The following is an 18,156-nucleotide window of genomic DNA, read 5'->3' as shown; positions in this document are numbered from 1 at the left end:
TTTCAACAGATACAACCCCCACGTTTCAGTAGAAATTGGCCTTCCAAAAATTGGTCCTTTCCCGCCACGGACAGACCCCAAAGAGGTAGATACAGGCGCCCGAGGGGCAGAGGACAATCCCAAGGATCATTTAGAGGCAGACAATGGCAAGCTCCTACACAAAGAGGTGGTGAGGATAACTCGCAATCATTCAGAAAGCAAGCCCAATGACTTTCCCCTTTGCATGCCAAGCAAGACCCAAATGGCAGCACCCTTAGGAGGAAAACTGGCATTATTTTCAAAAATTGGCATATTGTCACAAAAGACAAATGGATCCTGGACATTATAAACAGAGGCTACAGATTCCATTTTCACACCCTTCCAAAAATGAGAGGCATGCCAAACCTGCCACACAATCAAAGGGCAGAGGCACAAAGGCAAATTACAGATCTTATAGACATGAAAGCTATTCAAGAGGTACCTACGCACGAACAAGGTCAAGGTTTTTATTCCAGACTATTCCTGGTACCAAGGAAGGGAAAAGATTGGAGACCTATTCTGGACCTATCCATCCTAAACACATTTCTACTTGTACCAAAATTCAAGATGCTCACTCTACAGCAGCTTCTTCCCATGCTGGGCAAGGAGTCTTGGCTGGTAACATTGGACCTCAAGGAGGCATACCTGCATGTCCCATTCAGACATAATTGCAGAAGATACCTCAGATTTCTTGCAGGTTCAACCCATTATCAATTCTTTGCATTGCCCTTTGGCTTATCTACTGCGCCCAGAGTATTCACGAAATGCCTGGCATCAGTAATTGCCTACTGCAGACTTCAAGGGATACAAATATACCCCTATTTGGACGACTGCCTGATCCAAGCGGACAGCAAGCACATTCTTCTGAAACATCTGGCTTATGTAATAATGTTGTTGAACTCTCTGGGATACACAGTCAACAAAAAGAAATCAAGACTAATACCCTTTCGAAAAGATAATTTTCCTGGGTGCCAACTTGGACACAAACACCCAGATGGCCTACCTCACGCCAGAGAAGCAGGGGCAACTAACTCAATACTTCAGAACACTAGCAAATTGCACCAGGCTGACTGCAAGGAAAATCCTGCAGGCTCTGGGATTCATGGCATCTTGCATCTTACTAATCCCATGTGCAAAGCTGCATATGAGAAAACTTCAATGGTACCTGAAAAACTTATGGTCTCAACACAGCCACAGTTTGGAAACAATAATACCACTTATTCCATGTCTACAAAAGGAATTTCTGTGGTGGGCTCAAGCATGCCAAACAAACACAGGTCTTCCATTCAGCAAGCCTCAAACAAATCAAGTCATCACAACAGATGCCTCAGACTACACCTGGGGGGCGCACATGGCAGATCGGTGCATTCAGGGCAAATGGTCCCAAAAAGAAAAGCACCTTCACACCAATCAAAAGGAAATGCTAGCAGTAATAAATGCTATTATAGCTTTCAAAGACCTTCTGCAACCAGGTCAACTATTGATATGAACGGACAACACCACAGTTATGTGGTACATAAACAGGGAGGAACACATTCATAACCCCTATGCAGACTGGCCATGTCTCTTTGGAACATGGCCATGGACTTACAAATCGAACTACAAGCACAGTACTTGCCAGGCAAGGAAAACAGGCTGGCAGACACCCTAAGCAGAAATATGACAGATCCACACGAATGGAAGTTGCATCCAAAAGTTTTTACAGAAATAATCCAAGCATGGGGAAGGCCAGACATAGATCTCTTTGCCTCCCACAAAAATCACCAATTGACAAACTTCTGCTCAAGGATTTTCCATCCAAAGGCCTGGAGAGTGGACGCTCTCTTTCAGTTGGACATCAATGACAGTTTATGCCTTCCCACCTCTTCCTCTGCTGCCCAAAGTTCTATTGAAAACCAGAGCAGACAGACCAAAGATGATTCTCATTGCTCCAGACTGGCCAAGACAACACTGGTACCCACTCCTGAGGAGCCTGACGCATTCCCCACCATGGACCCTGCCTCTAATGCCTCTTCTCCTGACTCAGCACAGCTTCAAAACTCTTCACAGCCAGCTAAAACACTCAATCTAGCCGCATGGAAGATTCCTTAGCATCACAACAGACCCTACTCGCCAAGGAGGTGCAGGATGTCATTTTGGAGGCCAGAAGGCCAACTAGAAAAGCTTACTCCGCAAAATGGAAACGGTTTTGTGTCTGGAATGAGAAAAAGGGTCAGGATCCTGGAAAACTGAATTTACCTCAAATACTACAGTATCTAGCTGAGCTGCTAAGCAGTGGACTTTCATTCTCCTCCATCAAAATCCATGCCTCAGCCATTTCTGCAGAATACAACACTGATCCACCCTTATTCTCTCACCCTCTCTTAAGACAGTTCCTCAGAGGGGCTAAGAATCTAAGACCCCCAAGGAAACAACCAATACCTGCTTGGGATCTCAATTTAATTCTGGAAAAACTGACCTTGCCTCCCTTTGAGCAAACTGCCTCATCAGAGTTGCAATATTTATCCTGGAAAACAGCTTTCCTTCTGGCTATTACCTCAGCTCGTAGAGTTTCAGAACTACAAGCTCTCATGGCTGTGCAGCCTTTTATCATCTTCCATCAGGACAGAGTTTCCTTACGAACCAACCCGTCCTTTATGCCTAAAGTGGTATCCAGGGTAGCTTTGAATCAGGCCATACACTTACCTACCTTTTATCCTAATCCTCAAAACAAAGGGGAGAGATTACTACATTCCTTGGACATCCACAGACAACTGCGTTATTATTTGGACAGAACAAAGCCTTTCAGAAAATCAGAACAGCTCTTTGTGTCCTATGCTGTAGGAGCTCAAGGAAAGCCAATTTCCAAACAGACAATCTCAAAATGGATAGCCCACTGCATACGCTTTTGCTATTCTTTTCATGGCAAAACTGTACCTACAGGCATCAGATCTCACTCCACAAGGGCCACAGCTACCTCCGCAGCTTTCCTCAGAGGAGTTCCTACCAAAGATATTTTGGAAGCAGCCACTTGGAGTTCTGTGCATACCTTCTCCAAGCACTACCACCTACCATTATACTCCAAAACTAGAGCAGGCTTTGCCACTGCAGTCTTGCAGGGCATCCTGGCTCCTCCTAGTTCCACCTAGTGCCTACCACCCCTTTCTTAGCTTTGGGATTCTACCCATCTGTTATGACTGCAGCTGTATGCACGATGAACATAGTACAGTTTTGTACCTACCATAAATGTAGATGTTCGAGTGCTAATACAGCTGCAGTCCAGGTTTCCCCTCCCTCCTTCCCCTCTTGGGACAGGCCTATGGGCTAACACCTCCTCATACAATTTGATTGGGGTATTCATTTATGGTGCATTTGCTTACAACTACTGTATTTTGATTATATTGCATTGTTTTATTACACAAATTTATGTATTGCCTTCCTTTTGGGGGCACCTGACATCTGGGGCAAGAAAAACTGAAGAAAATGGCGTCGGCTGGTTCCTTTATACTCCTGTCGCACTGACATCGGGGAAGAAGCGACGACAACCGACGCTGGACCTAGACTTTGGAATTCGGCCGACCGAGGACCCGCCTGACGGCAGGAGAACCCATCTGTTATGACTGCAGCTGTATTAGCACTCGAACATCTACATTTATGGTAGGTACAAAACTGTACTTTCTTCGTGTTTCACTGTTGCAGTCATTACAATTGGGTTATCCTGCTGGCAGGCTACCATCAGTCAGCCAGAATTCCAAAGTCTATGTCCGGCGTCGGTTGCTGTCGCCTCTTCCCTGACGTCAGTGCGCCAGGGGTATAAAAGATGCAACCAACGCCATTTTCTTCAGTCTTTCTTGCCGGGCGGTGCCCGAAGCAAAAGCATTTCGCAAGTGCTGGTCGGCCGACTCCTGAGTTTTCCAAATTCGAATTTCAGATCCGAAGTCTTCATTAAAGCTAAGTACCCCATTGGGGAAACTTTTTTCTTGCTCCAGACCGATGTCAGAAAAAGTTAATAATTGTATTTCTTGTGGGAAGCAAATACTGCATAAGGATTTTCATTCTTACTGCATTCCTTGCCTAGGCCCTGACCATAACATTGCTAGTTGTCGGTTTTGTGCTAGATTTAACCAACGCACTATTAAGAGTCGGTACGATTTTGCATTCCATTACTTTGGCAGAAGATTTAATTATATAATGCCGTCAGATCAGCCGACTACCAGAGTCTATAAAAAACGTAAAGAAAAGGACAGGCATCCGAGATCTAAAACCGACGACGAGGCTTCTGTTAGGCCTGTCGCTGGTTCTCAGTGAGGCACTTTCGCAGCCCCTGACGCCCGCTACCTCAGAGCCACAAGCCGCTTCCGACTCCCACATGGAGCCGTCTAGGCCTCTGGAAACTCAAGGTATTGGACACTCGGAAACTATTCCCTCAGATGGGTCTGGAGCAGCTGAGCAGGCATCGGCTTCTGAGGGTGTTTTCAGGCCTACACATTTATATGTGAAACCTACTTCAGCTTCAAAGACTAAAGCAGCTCTAAAGACAAAGAAACAAGTTCACCAGGACAGGCCTCCATGCCTAAAAAAACAGATGCTTAAAATGGCCGAAGACCTAATTACTTTGATCAGGGGTTCCCATCCCCCTCCTGATAAGAGGCCTAGGCAAGAGTTAGATTATGAATCTTCAGACCAGGTTTCCATTTCCTCTGATTCCTCCTCTGAACAGGATTACTCTATTCCTCCCTATGAGGATTCTGATGCTGAAGAATCTATCCCTTCAGCCTCTCCTCCTGAGGATTATTCTTTTGGGGAGACACTGCATACTGTGAGGGAGCACTTCCACTGGGAGAGCCAAGATTACTCAAAATCCAAGTAAAGGCTCAGAGACTTCCTTTTAATTGCCTCAGCACAGGCCCCTTGCTATCCCACCTGTTTTAGACATTGTGGATGATGTATTTTCAGAGTCCAGTCTTTCTCCAGACTCTTTGCCACCAGCCCCTGTTAAGCCAGACAGATACTATAGGGTTCCTGATTCACATAAATTTCTTTATAAAAACCCTGCTGCTGACCCAGAAACCATTTCTCCGGGTCCCAAAGGGGTCAAGGCTTCTACTGCAAAAAACCCTATCCCCTCTGATAGGGATTCTAGGGCTCTAGACAGATGGGGCAAAAAGATTTATACCTTTGCTACCTTTGCTGTAAGAGCCTTAAATTGCCAATTTCATATGCTTAAATATCAGCAATATCTTATGTTTTTGCTTAAAGAGAAAATGCCAGCAAATACAGAATGTGCAGACAACAAAGAAATGCAGGATTTATTGCATGCAGCTGAACAAATTGGAAGCATACTTTGCAATGTGGTTTTGATTCTCTAGAGGCCTCCTGCAGGGCCGCTGTTACAGGTTCTGTCACTAGGAGGCATGCTTGGTTAAAAGAATAAAATCTGCCTGATCATGTTAAAGCAAAACTATTAGATGCTCCTTTACAGCATGATACTTTGTTTGGTGTTAAAGCAGAAGAGGTGTTGAAGAAAATGGAGGACAAAGCTAAATCTATGCAAACAGTCAAGGATTTCTTGCAGGTACAGCCTCCCAGATTTATCAGGAACTGGCCTACAAAGAATTGGTCCTTTCCAGTTTCAGATAGACCACAAAGAGGCAGATACAGACGCCCCAGAGGCAGATCACAGCCCCAAGGCTCATACAGGCCTAAACAGTGGGGTGCTTCTAACTCCAAGAGCGGAGAGGAAAAATCACAGCCATACCGGAAACAGTCTCGATGACTTTCCCCTTCCAGCACCAACTACTTCTCTTTTGGCAGCCCCTTCGGGGGGGAAACTAGCACTTTTTTCAAAAAATTGGCACATGATCACCCAGGACAAATGGGTTCTAAATATAGTTTCACAAGGCTACAGGTTCCACTTTCACACCCTGCCAAGGCTAAACAGTATGCCAGACCTGCCACGCAATCAATGGGCAGAGGCACAAAAACAAGTTTCATCCCTCATGGACATGAGGGCCATTCAACAAGTGCCAGAGCAAAAGCAGGGACATGGATTCTATTCAAGACTGTTCTTGGTACCCAGAAAGGACAAAGCCTGGAGACCAATACTGGACCTATCTATTCTAAACACATATTTGGACATTCCAAAATTCAAAATGTTGACTCTACAGCAGCTTCTGCCCATGTTGGGCAAGAAGGCTTGGCTTGTGACTTTAGATCTAAAAGAGGCATACCTGCATGTCCCAATCAGACACACATGCAGAAGATACCTCAGATTCAAAGCTGGCTCAATGCACTACCATTTCTCTGCACTGCCCTTTGGCTTATCTACTGCACCCAGGGTCTTCACAAAGTGCCTGGCACCAGTAATTGCATACTGCAGACAAAGAGGAATACAAATATATCCTTATTTGGATGACTGCCTCATTCAAGCAGAGAACAAGGACATTCTACTACAGCATATGGCGTTTGTAAAGAGATTGCTACCATGCCTAGGGTACAGTCAACGACCAAAAATCAAAACTAGTACCCTCTCAAGAGATAGTATTCCTGGGTGCAAGCTTAAATACAACTGCCCAGATGGCTTATTTCATGCCAGACAAACAAAAACAACTGACCACCTATTTCAAACTGTTGGCAACAAAGGCCCAGTTATCTGCAAGAAAAATTCTGCAGGCTGTGGGCTTCATGGCATCCTGCATTCTACTAATACCATATGCAAGACTGCATATGAGGAAACTTCAATGATACCTAAAAAGTGTTTGGACTCAACATTGCCACAGCCTGGAAACAATACTTACTCTCATTCACTGCCTGCAACAGGAGTTTCAATGGTGGGCGAAGGCCTGTCAGCAGAACAAGGGACAGCCATTCACTCTACCCCCAGCCACACAGACTTTAACAACGGATGCATCGGATTATGCCTGGGGAGCCCACATGGCAGGAAAATGTATTCAAGGCACATGGTCCACAAACCAAATGCATCTACATATCTATCAAAAAGAGATGCTAGCTGTTCAAAATGCCCTGACAGCCTTCAAGGACCTACTTCATCCGGGACAACTACTGATAGACAGACAATGCCATGATCATGTGGTATATAAACAAGCAGGGAGGCACTCATTCTTACCCCCTTTGCAGACTAGTCATGACTTTGTGGGACACAGCATTGACTTACCAAGTACATCTGCAGGCACAATTCCTGCCAGGAAAGATAAATACTCTAGCAGACGAACTAAGCAGAAACCTCATGGATTCCCACAAGTGGAAATTGGATCCACAAGTCTTCAGCATGGTAACAAGGAAATGGGGATGCCCGGACATAGATCTATTTGCCTCACCTCACAACTGCCAACTAAAGAGATTCTGCGCAAGGACTTATCACAGACAAGCATGGAAAGTGGATGGCCCTATCTTTCAGCTGGAAAAAACTTAACAGTATATGCCTTTCCTCCTCTGCCTCTCCTCCCCAAGGTACTCTTAAAGGTCAGACAGGAGAAGCCAAAAATGATACTGATTGCCCCAGACTGGCCACGCCAGTACTGGTATCCAATCCTAAGGAACTTGTCTCAATGCCCAGCCTGGACCTTACCTCAAGTGACTCATCTATTGTCCCAGCAGAGCAATCAGATCCTGCACAGCCAACTCAAGACCTTAAATCTGGCAGCATGGCGGACAATGTAGTCATACAAAACACACCTCTCACTAAAGCGGTGATGGATGTCATTTTGGAGGCCTGAACCTGATTAACTTCTTTGAATCAGTCTCCAGAGCCATGGACAAGGGTAAGGTGGTCCACACAGCCTATCTAGACCTTGCCAAGGCCTTTGACACCATCCCCCACTCTGGAATCATAGATAAACTTACTAAGTTGGGCATTAATCCCTATGTCACCCAATGGGTTGCTAAATGGCTTACTGATAGAACCCACACTATAAAAGTAGCTGACTCCAAATCCAGCTCCAGACAAGTGACAAGTGGAGTACCTCAGGGTTCAGTCCTGGGGCAGCTCTTGTTTGGCATCTACTTCTCTGAAGTACAGGTCAACACTAAGGGACTAACAAAGTTTGCAGATGACTGCAAACTGGGAGCCATTATTGAATCCCAAATGATGTGGATACTCTACAAAGGGCCTTACAGAAACAGATGCTTGGTGCCAGAGCCATGGGCTCAAGCTCAATGCCAAGAAATGTATTGTTATCCCCTTTGGGAAAAACATGTATCCATGAATTACCATATAGGTGGCAGTACACTAAACACAGAAAGTGTGATAAGAGACTTAGGGACACAGGTGGACAGTGGTCTCACCTTCGATAACCACATCGCCACAACAGTCAGGAAATCCTTCTATGTGGCACACCTCATCACGAAGGGCTTTTCATCCAGAAAAAGGAGGTCATTGTCCCACTGTACTCATCCCTCATTAGACCCATTATAGAATACAACGCCCATTTGGTATGTACCTCTCAAGACATCTGCAACAACTGGAAAGGCCTCAGAAATACCTCACTAAAAGAATCAAAAAACTCCAGCTATACTCTGTCGACATCGCCTACTCAGAGGCGATCTCTGCTTAACATACAAGGCCATGTCAAACCCAGAGCTGTTGGACATGCTACACTTAAAGAAATCCCAATCCGTCAGAGCTACACGCCCAGGGATCTAAACCTTGTCATCACAATAAACAAAACATGCTGGAGGATAGGTTCCTGACCCAGAGACTCCCCAGACTCTGGAATAGATTGCCCATACATATCAAGCAGAGTGCCTCTTTGGACCTCTTCAAAAGGAACCTTGATGACTGGATGGGAGAAAGGAAATTCACCCCAGGGATCACACGCCAGTCCTCCTGCAGACAGGGGTCCAGGAAAATAATGTGGGAAGAAATAGCCAGGGAATTGTTATGGCTAGGCTTGTATAGGCCCTAGGGCTGATAGCCTAGTACCAACCTATGAACCTATGAACCAGGAGGCCTAGTACTAGAAAATCCTATGCTGGAAAATGGAAGAGATTCTGTGCTTGGAACCAGGCACTAGGAATTGACACAGCTGTATCAAATATTCCTCAGATTTTGCAATACTTGACTGAGATGCTGGACAAAGGCCTATCCTTTTCATCTATAAAAATTCATGGCTCTGCCATTTCGGCTCATTACAATACAGAGCCACCAATCTTTTCTCATCCTTTGTTAAGGCAGTACCTCAGAGGGGCCAAAAATTTAAAGCCTCCAAGGAGATCACCAATACCTGCATGGGACCTCAATTATGCCTTGGAAAAACTCACCCTGCCTCCTTTTGAGCCAGCCGCAACAGCTGATATAAAATTTTTATCTTGGAAAACAGCTCTGCTCCTAGCAATAATTTCTGCAAGACGAGTCTTAGAGCTACAGGCACTCATGGCTGTGGAACCTTTTATAATTTTTTATCCAGACAGGGTTTCTCCGTGGACAAACCCGACATTTATGCCTAAGGTAGTGTCCAGTGTGGCCCTTAATCAAACTATCCGTCTGCCTACCTTTCATCCAAATCCACAGAACAAGGGGGAGAGAATTCTGCATTCTTTGGACATACACAGACAGCTACGCTTTTATTTGAACAGAACCAAAGCTTTCAGAAAGACAGAGCAATTACTAGTGGCATATGCTGCAGGATCACAAGGAAAGGCTATCTCAAAGCAGACTATTTCAAAGTGGATAGGCCACTGCATTCGTTTCTGCTATTCACAACATGGCAAGCCAGTACCTAAGGGCATTAGGCCACATTCAACCAGAGCAGCAAGCACTTCAGCAGCCTTCCTCCAGGGAGTACCAACCAAAGACATTTTAGAGGCTGCTACTTGGAGTTCAGTGCACACCTTCTCAAAGCACTATCACCTACCACTTTACTTTAAATCCAGGGCAGGCTTTGACACTGCAGTTCTGCAGGGCCTAATAGCCGCTCCTAATGCTATTTAGCTCCAGCCTCCCAACCTTAGCTTTGGGATTCAACCCAATTGTAATGACTGCAACAGTGAAAAACGAAGAACATAGTACAGTTGTGTACACTTACCATAAATGTAGATGTTTGAGTGTATTCACTTTTGCAGTCCAGATTACCCACCCGCCATCCCCCATTTCTTTGCTGGAACTTATCTGTATTTCTCTATTCTATACAACCTATGTGGTGTATTTGCTTGTAGATGAAGGCAAAATATATACTTTGGTGCATGCATGTTTTATTGACATATTTTTAGCCTACCCTTTTGGGGGCACCTGACATCTGGGGCAAGAAAAACAGAAGAAAATGGCGTTGGCTGCATCTTTTATACCCCTGGCGCACTGACGTCAGGGAAGAGGCGACAGCAACCGACGCCGGACCTAGACTTTGGAATTCAGGCCGACTGAGGGAAGCCTGCCAGCAGGATAACCCAATTGTAATGACTGCAACAGTGAATATACTCGAAAATCTACATTTATGGTAAGTGTGCACAACTGTACTTTTCTAGTGCTTTTCAGCTACTTTAATATTATGTTTGCACAATCCCTAATGCAACAGTCTTGCCACATTATTACGCTTTCAGTATACAGTCCTTCTGCCATTAGTGTATCACAACCAGCAACAAGATGTGAGACTGTTTCCAATTCTGTTTTACAAAACCTATATTTGTCTGTTTTTCCCACATGTTAAATGGAATTTGTAAACCAATGTGTACATAGTCCACTATCTTGGGCCGCCAGTATTAACCTTTCATCTTTTGGATTAAATTCACCTCTCCTTAACCATTCCTGCATTCAGTCCTGATCAGCAAGAGGTTGTTGCAAGATTTTTCTGTACTTGCAACTGTATTTATGCATTTTCCACATTTCCTGCCTGTTCGTCTGATCCTTCATCTTGTATTCTTTCTTTTGTTTTTTGGCACATTCAGTTAATGCCTGAATTTTATCTATTTCTAGTAAATAAGCAGGGAAGTCATCTTAGACTTAGTGTTCTCATGTTTCAAAACTTCCACTACATGTGGGTCTTATGAGGTTAGCAAATATGTTTGCAGTCCCACGATTGCAGATCTGTACAAGTAATTAATTTTGAGGAGGCCCATACGTCCTTCAGAATGGAGAATATATAGTCTTGGTATGCACTGATTTTTTTTTTTAAATCATTCGAGTAGCATGATGCATCCTTCTTGTTTTCCTGTCCAACATATCCAACATCTTTTGGGGCCAGTCAGTCACTCCAAAACTGTAAGTAAGAACAGGTAGTGCAGATTGGTTTATAGCTTGGACTTTGTTCTTAGATGTCAATGCTGTTTTCAGTACTAAGTCTTCTAAAATATTCTTCACTAAGTTTTATTCACATTTGTTTGTTTTATTGTTGATTCTTCATAATTTCTGAAGTAATTATACACTCCCACTTGCTCAAGTTCTTTTACACCGCATTCATGTCCCAAACTGATGTTTTCTTGGTGCTGTAGCCCTACTGCTTTTAAAGGTTGCATTTGCATATTTATCAAGACCAAAAGACATGCCTGTTTCATCTGAACATGTTTTGACCACTTGAAGTTGTACTTTTAGTTCTTCATCTGATGAACTGTACAGTTTTAAATCTACAAAAAGATGATTAGAAGTCTTTACACTTGTTTTCTGGGAGCCAAATTTTAGCCGTGACCTAATCTGTTAAGTAAAGAGCTTAACAGCTTAATGGGTTAAGGGCAAGTCAAAAGAGCAGCAGTGACAGAGTCTCACCCTGGAATATCCCCCTTTGAATTTTTATCCCTCTAATAATAATTTGTCCCTTGTCATGGCATAACTGTAAAGTGGTTTGCCACTGTTTTACTGTATCCAAGGTTGCCAGATGTCCCTATTTGAGCAAGACTGCCCCAGGATCAGCAGCCCAATCCTGAGTCCCGCACTGCCATTTAAAATCCTGGCGAAACAGACTCCACTTTATGATTTTTGATTGGCTCCGTATACTGGCCAATCATAAATTGCAAAGCAGAGCCACTTCTGTTCAGTGAGAAACAGCTTGCACTTCCGCATTGAACAGAAGAGGTTTTGCTGTGCGATTTTTTTTTTTATTGGCTTGTATACCGCCATATGAGCCAATCAAAAATCTCATAGTGAAGCTACTTCTGTTTAATGCAGAACTGCCTGTTTTTTTTTTTTTGGTCCCTACCTGTCCCTTTGCAAATCTGGCAGCCCTGGATGTATCATACATTTAAGCGCTCTCTTATCCATTAATGTGAGATACTGTCACGTGCTTTTTTGTAGTCTAGCCATGCCATACTTTGATTCTTCCCCTTTTTATAGTTCTCCATTATGACTTTATTTAACAGCAAATGATTCTTTGTTCCATATGACTTTCTTTTATTACCCTTTTACTCTATTGCCATGATTGAGTTTTCTTCTAAATGACTATAGACTCTGTCATCATCATTTCCAGTGTATAATTTATATGTTGTTGGAAGGCAAGTTATGGTCTGTAGTTGTTAGCATACTTTGCAGGTTCACGCTTAAGTTAGGAGTATTGTTTTTCCTGTTAACAAGGCTGGTATCCACATATAAATAGTTCTTACTCATGGCTAAATCGTCATGTAAATATGTTAATACTTTTAGCCAGAAGTTAGATACTGCATCTGGGCCAGAGGTTTTCCAATTAGGAGCTTTTCTAAACTTTGTTTCAATCTCTCTGGCCATTACTTCATCTAATTTCATATCCTGTACACTTGAACTTCCTATTCTTTCTTTTACTACTGCTACTGCTATCCATTTAGCATCTTTGTTATGGTCCACAAGATTTTCGTAGATATTTCTCCAAAATGCATCTATTTTTTCTTTTTTTGGTGGTGTTTCAGTTCCTTTTGCCTTGTTTCCCATTTCTCTATAAATCTTTTTTTGGGTTATCAATACATTTCTTATTTTGTACTTTTCCTTTATATTTATCTGCATATCTTCTAAGATTTTCTGCCTGTGCTGATATTTTTAGTTTATTATTTGTGATAGTGCACAATAGAGCCTGATCTTTTCTGATACTGTGTGTTGCTTTTATCACTTCTGTCTTAGTGATGTTGTTGATGTGTTCCCTCTTCTATACTCTTCTAACAGTGACACTTGTCTTAATTGCTTTATATTTTTCTCTGTTCGATACTTCCATGAATGGCATTCAATCTCTCCCCTCCCTTTCCCTTAATACTCTGTTTTTGTGGTAAGACTTTATCTGGTATTAATTTAGCTGCACAGTAATATATCCTATGTACGTCAGTTATATCACATGAATCACTATGGACAGTCTTAATTACTGTGTTCATTTGTTTTATCAAATGTCTATTTTTTGGGGGGTTTATTGACTTTCTGTTGTCTGTTTCTTTCATTAATCTTAATATGTCTGCCCATCTCTATTAAATCAGGCAACTCTTCTCTTAGATCATTTTCTTCTAAACTGAGGGCACATTCTTTGTTTTCCATTTCCTGCAAGCATTCTGTAGAAAGTTCCAGAGCATCTTCCTTATTATACATTCTCTTCATTTTCATCTTGTGTCATCCGTTGCTCTTTCATATGGAAACTCACTGACCTGTCATTCCACAACATTGACTGCTTCAGAGTTGCCACCGTTTCTTGTTCCTTCCCTTGCTGTATAACTCCATCTGAATGTTTGTACTGGTTTCTTATGGAGGGCTCCAAAGTATCTTCATATGACAACTGATCAGATGTTTCCTGCTCCATTGATTTCTCCTTAATTTGGGAATCCATTGCTCTAGCTTGCTGTGATGTTTTCTGAGTTAGGTTGTTTACATTAAATCCTTGGCTTCAGAGATAATCCATAATCTCAGTTTCTATTTCTTTAACTTTTCCATTACTAATCTTCTTTTTTCTGCGTTTCCTCTTTTTCTTATTTTTTTGTATTGTAAAATTTTCCATGTCTGGATGCCTTTGCTTGTATTTATTTTCAAATATCTTTGCTGCTGCTCTTTTTGTATTAATTAGTTTTGCTTTCTCATTTGCATAAATATTGCATAATATTAAATCTTTTTTTTCTTTCCCATGTCCATATTTCTTCTACAGAGGTTCCCTGCACCTCCTGTTTCTCCTTACTTTGGGGTCTTATTGTTCCATCATGCTGTGATATAACCTATTTTAGACTTTCTTCAGACGTATACCATAGCTTCATGTTTTATTTGTTTAATGTCTACTTTACTAATCTTCTGTTCTACGTTCCCTGTTTGTGATCTTATTTTTTTTGTATTGTGAAATTTTTCAAATATGGATGTCTTTGCCTATATTTCTCTTCAAATATCTTTCGGACTGCCTTTTTTGTGTTGATTAATTTGGCTTTTTTCCTTTGCGTAAATATTGCACCATATCAGTTCTCTTTCTTTCTCGCAGGTTTGCTAGCTATTCCCCCTCTGCCCAGACTATAAAGTAGATACTGCCACCAGAACACTCCAAAGCCAGGTATTCTAGGTTCTTTCAAGGCTACCCAGTTATACTGAGCAAAATTAATACTAATACAAATGGCAGTGTTTGACTAATGCAGCAAGACTTTCAGAACCAGCCAAAGTGTCACCAAATTAATATAAATACCCTTAAAGGTTAAAATATTCTCTAAAAGACTAGCCACAATGAAATGTTTAAATATATTTAATAATAAATAAAAGAACGTAAAAACACAATATCTATTTACAATAAACACCAGAGTTTCAGTCATGGGAAATATTAAAAATAACATAGATGGAAAGGTTTACACAGATACAGAAAAGTAATACTTAAGTAATTTCACTATATTTTCCTGACTGATCTAAAGAATTAATGTTGTGGAAAGGAGACTGTGCTAAATTAAAAGATTTTATCAACTATCTGAATCAAATGCCATCTTCTTGCATTCACCTCTTCCCACAGCCTCACCTCGGCAGTCTTCTTAGATATATATATTAATAAGACTTGGACCAAGGTAAAATGGACACAGATCTTTGCAGAAAACCTACCATAGTAAATCTCCTGCTACATAATAAGAGTCTCCACCCCACCAGGACAAAATATAACATTAAGTCCCAGGGCTACAGGTTGGCTAGGATCACCACAAAAATGGAGCCTTTCCTTAAGAACCTAAATGATCTTGAAAATGATTTTATGGTGAGGGGATAATAAAGCAATATAGTAAGAAGCATTCTGAAACCTAGAATTGAACTATAATGTAAAAATTCACCATCACTTAACAGTCCTTATAGGAGAGTGTTAAAGAAATCTATGGACAGCAACTCTAAAGACAGTTGTATCTTGACTTTTACTGTTGACTTTCACAGCATCACTAATATTATTAGAGAGAATTGGGCCATAATTACTGAAAGCTTGTATTTAGTGGACATCCTTGGAGACTCTCCTTCCTTTGTCTATAGGAATGCCAGGAGAACACTAGGAGTTGGATTGAAGGTAGGCTGAGACCATTGGAGAAATGCACCAATAAATGTGGAACCAATTGTGTCTTTTGTCAGCACATAAAGGAGGAAGAGATGTTTTTCAGAACTTATTTAAAGGAACTGATTAAAACCAACACAGGAGGTGACTAACTCAATGCAGGTGGTTTAAAGGGCAAACTGCAATTACTGTGAAGCATTTTATGTGGGGAAAATGCTCAACAGACTTAAAAGAAGGGTTTAAGGCCATCTTTCTGAAATTAGAGCTAAGTGCAAGAATAATGCACTGGCTCGGCACCTACAGCTTCGCAAAAGATACGCTGGCTTTAAATTTCAAATTATTGATCATGTGGACCTTTTGGAACTGGAAGGAGACATCTTACTCTCTTAGAAAAATGTTAACTACTATGGCAGCTTAAACTGAACTCTTTTAGAAAACCAGGGCTTAATTATTACTGCTCCATAAAAAGCATACTAGAACTCGGAAAACTTCCCAACTGTTTAAAAGACTATTAAAAATCTGATACGGGACTGATTAATGCTGACATTACTTGCTGATATTATACATGCTAGTATTGTTATAAACAATCATCAAACATTGTAAATATTTTACAATTAATATGATGGATATTGGTGCTGTTTTTGGATACTCGAGTGCACTTTTACTCATTCAAACTAAGTGCTTTTTTAGTTAGATGCTGCACTTGAACAGATCCACAGGGCCTTAATGCTTTCTTTTTAACATTTTTTTCACTGTATTTCCATCTTAGCAATTATATATCTTAGCAATTATAGTTATGGTTTTCAGCCTACTTGGGTGTTCACTTGTAGATTTATACACATGTTCAGTAATATTATGGTATGTGTTTTACACACAAACCTGATGAAGTATTTATTTAGTATGAAAGCTATCTTTGTTAAAGGTGTTTCAGTTTATAAGTATTAATATTCTGATAGGTGTCTAGTGGTAGATCTTTTTGTTAGTGAGTTAGTTTCTTAATTAATTATGTTTGGCTTAATAGGTTAGCCTTAATAAGCTATTCTTATATATATTTTAATTTGTCTCTAGCTTTTTAGTTTCAGTTCTAAGGTAGCATTTTCCACTATGGTGTTAAGAGGGACTTAGTTAAAGGAATGCGTTAAATGCTCTTATTGATCTTAACAGAACCACCCTCTATAACCACTCCCTTGCTCCAAATAACCTGATTATAAATAAATAATGAATGTTTTTGATGCTTTTCATTATACTCAACTAGGATTGCTTGTTTGTGTGTTTCAGTAAAGGGTGTTCCATTTTTAACTCAGCTGTGGACTACTATAGTTTTCTATTTTATTATTTTGTAGTACATATTTTACAGTTCGATTTTTTTATTAGTGAACTAGGTGCATAACATAATTCAAGGAGTGAATTTCACACCCTACACACTGTGAGGTTACTTCTTGGTTTGTTTTAAACTTTGTTAATACCAACATCCTGTAACAGTTGGCCCATTCTACTACCAGGGGTACAGACATCCTTGACCTTGTACTAAGAAACATTGGGGAGCGATGTTCCTTACCCAAAGTGATGTCATCGCTGTAGAGATTTGACCATAAGACGGTATTGCTTGAAATAAAAGTTAACTTCGGGGACCCAGCGACACCAAAAACCTTTAGGAAAGTAATCCAAAGCTAATCTCTGTCTAGTAAGCAACACCTTGGCTAAATTCCAGGCACCCCCAAACCCAGTGAACACTGTACCGTATGCTGTGCTATGTACAAAATTCCTGTACAGCCATATTGATATTGATGGACGTATGAAATACAGTAATGTATTTTCAAAGGTGAAAAGGATACATGTGTAATGCTATATGTTGTGTGTTATGTACATACAGTGTTTACAGCATTTACAATATTTAGGTTTATGATCGGGTTGCTTATCATGACCTGTTTATTATGTGTTTGAGACAAGAATGTCAAGAAATTCACCTTGAGTTAATCTTGCCATCTGTGATGAGAACAGTAAATGCTTTCATTAAACAAAGTGATAGTACAGGCAGTAGTACCCTTTTAGTAAGGATTTGTTGCTGTAATGATTCAACAGTTGCTTTCTTCTTGCAGGAGACCAAAGGCAGTGCAGGTGGATGCTACAGTGTTTACCTGTATCAGCATGTTGGCTAGAGCTATGGGGCCCAATATCCAGCATGAGATCAAAGAGCTGCTCGAACCCATGATGGCTGTAGGACTGAGGTAAGTTGCCAGTATACTTGAAGATAAGGCTATCAATGTGTCTTGTTATTGTGTAAAAACACAGAATGTGCAGTGTGTGAGGTTTGAGAATCCTTTGGATTTATAAGCTGCTCTCTGCTCATGCTTTCTGTAAAATAAAACTGTTAGCTGTGTCCAGCATAGGTTGTTGCAGTGTAACAGCAGATAGCAAAATGCAAAATGAATGTCTGTACTTTCTGTTATCCCAGAGCTTGGGTAGCTTATCTGTAATGCTGCAGGTCAAATTCAAGTAGTTTAAGTTCTTAAAAACTAAGTACTTTATAACATTTTCATGCTTTTAATACAAATGGGAAATATAAAATGGAAACAGTTATAATAAAATACAATAAACAGAAAAATGACACAAACAGAAATATAGGCCATTGTGTAAAAATCAAAGCAGTACTAGCAAGAAAATATACAAACAACACTTCAGTTATATGATAAGTTTGCAAGGCATGAATTGAGAGAGGTTGAGGCTGCTCATTGTGGGTGACTCCCATAGAGGTTTAGCCCTTAGCCCTTGTACAGCA

General features: G+C 41.1%; 1 protein-coding gene across 2 annotated transcripts in view; it reads left to right on the top strand.

Annotated features, from left to right (window-relative positions):
* Positions 1-18,156, top strand: part of MTOR (mechanistic target of rapamycin kinase) — a 4,577,509-nt gene that overhangs the window by 436,302 nt on the left and 4,123,051 nt on the right. For both annotated transcript variants that reach the window (XM_044063218.1, XM_044063219.1), the window contains exon 10: positions 17,477-17,605. In XM_044063218.1, coding sequence (XP_043919153.1) covers positions 17,477-17,605 — 129 coding nt within the window. The remainder of the gene's footprint in view (positions 1-17,476; positions 17,606-18,156) is intronic.

The sequence above is a fragment of the Protopterus annectens genome, chromosome 2.part1 (assembly GCF_019279795.1).
Source record: "Protopterus annectens isolate FY-2018-M chromosome 2.part1, PAN1.0, whole genome shotgun sequence".
NCBI classification, from domain to species: domain Eukaryota; kingdom Metazoa; phylum Chordata; order Ceratodontiformes; family Protopteridae; genus Protopterus; species Protopterus annectens.
This window is presented reverse-complemented; position numbering and strand designations above follow the sequence as displayed.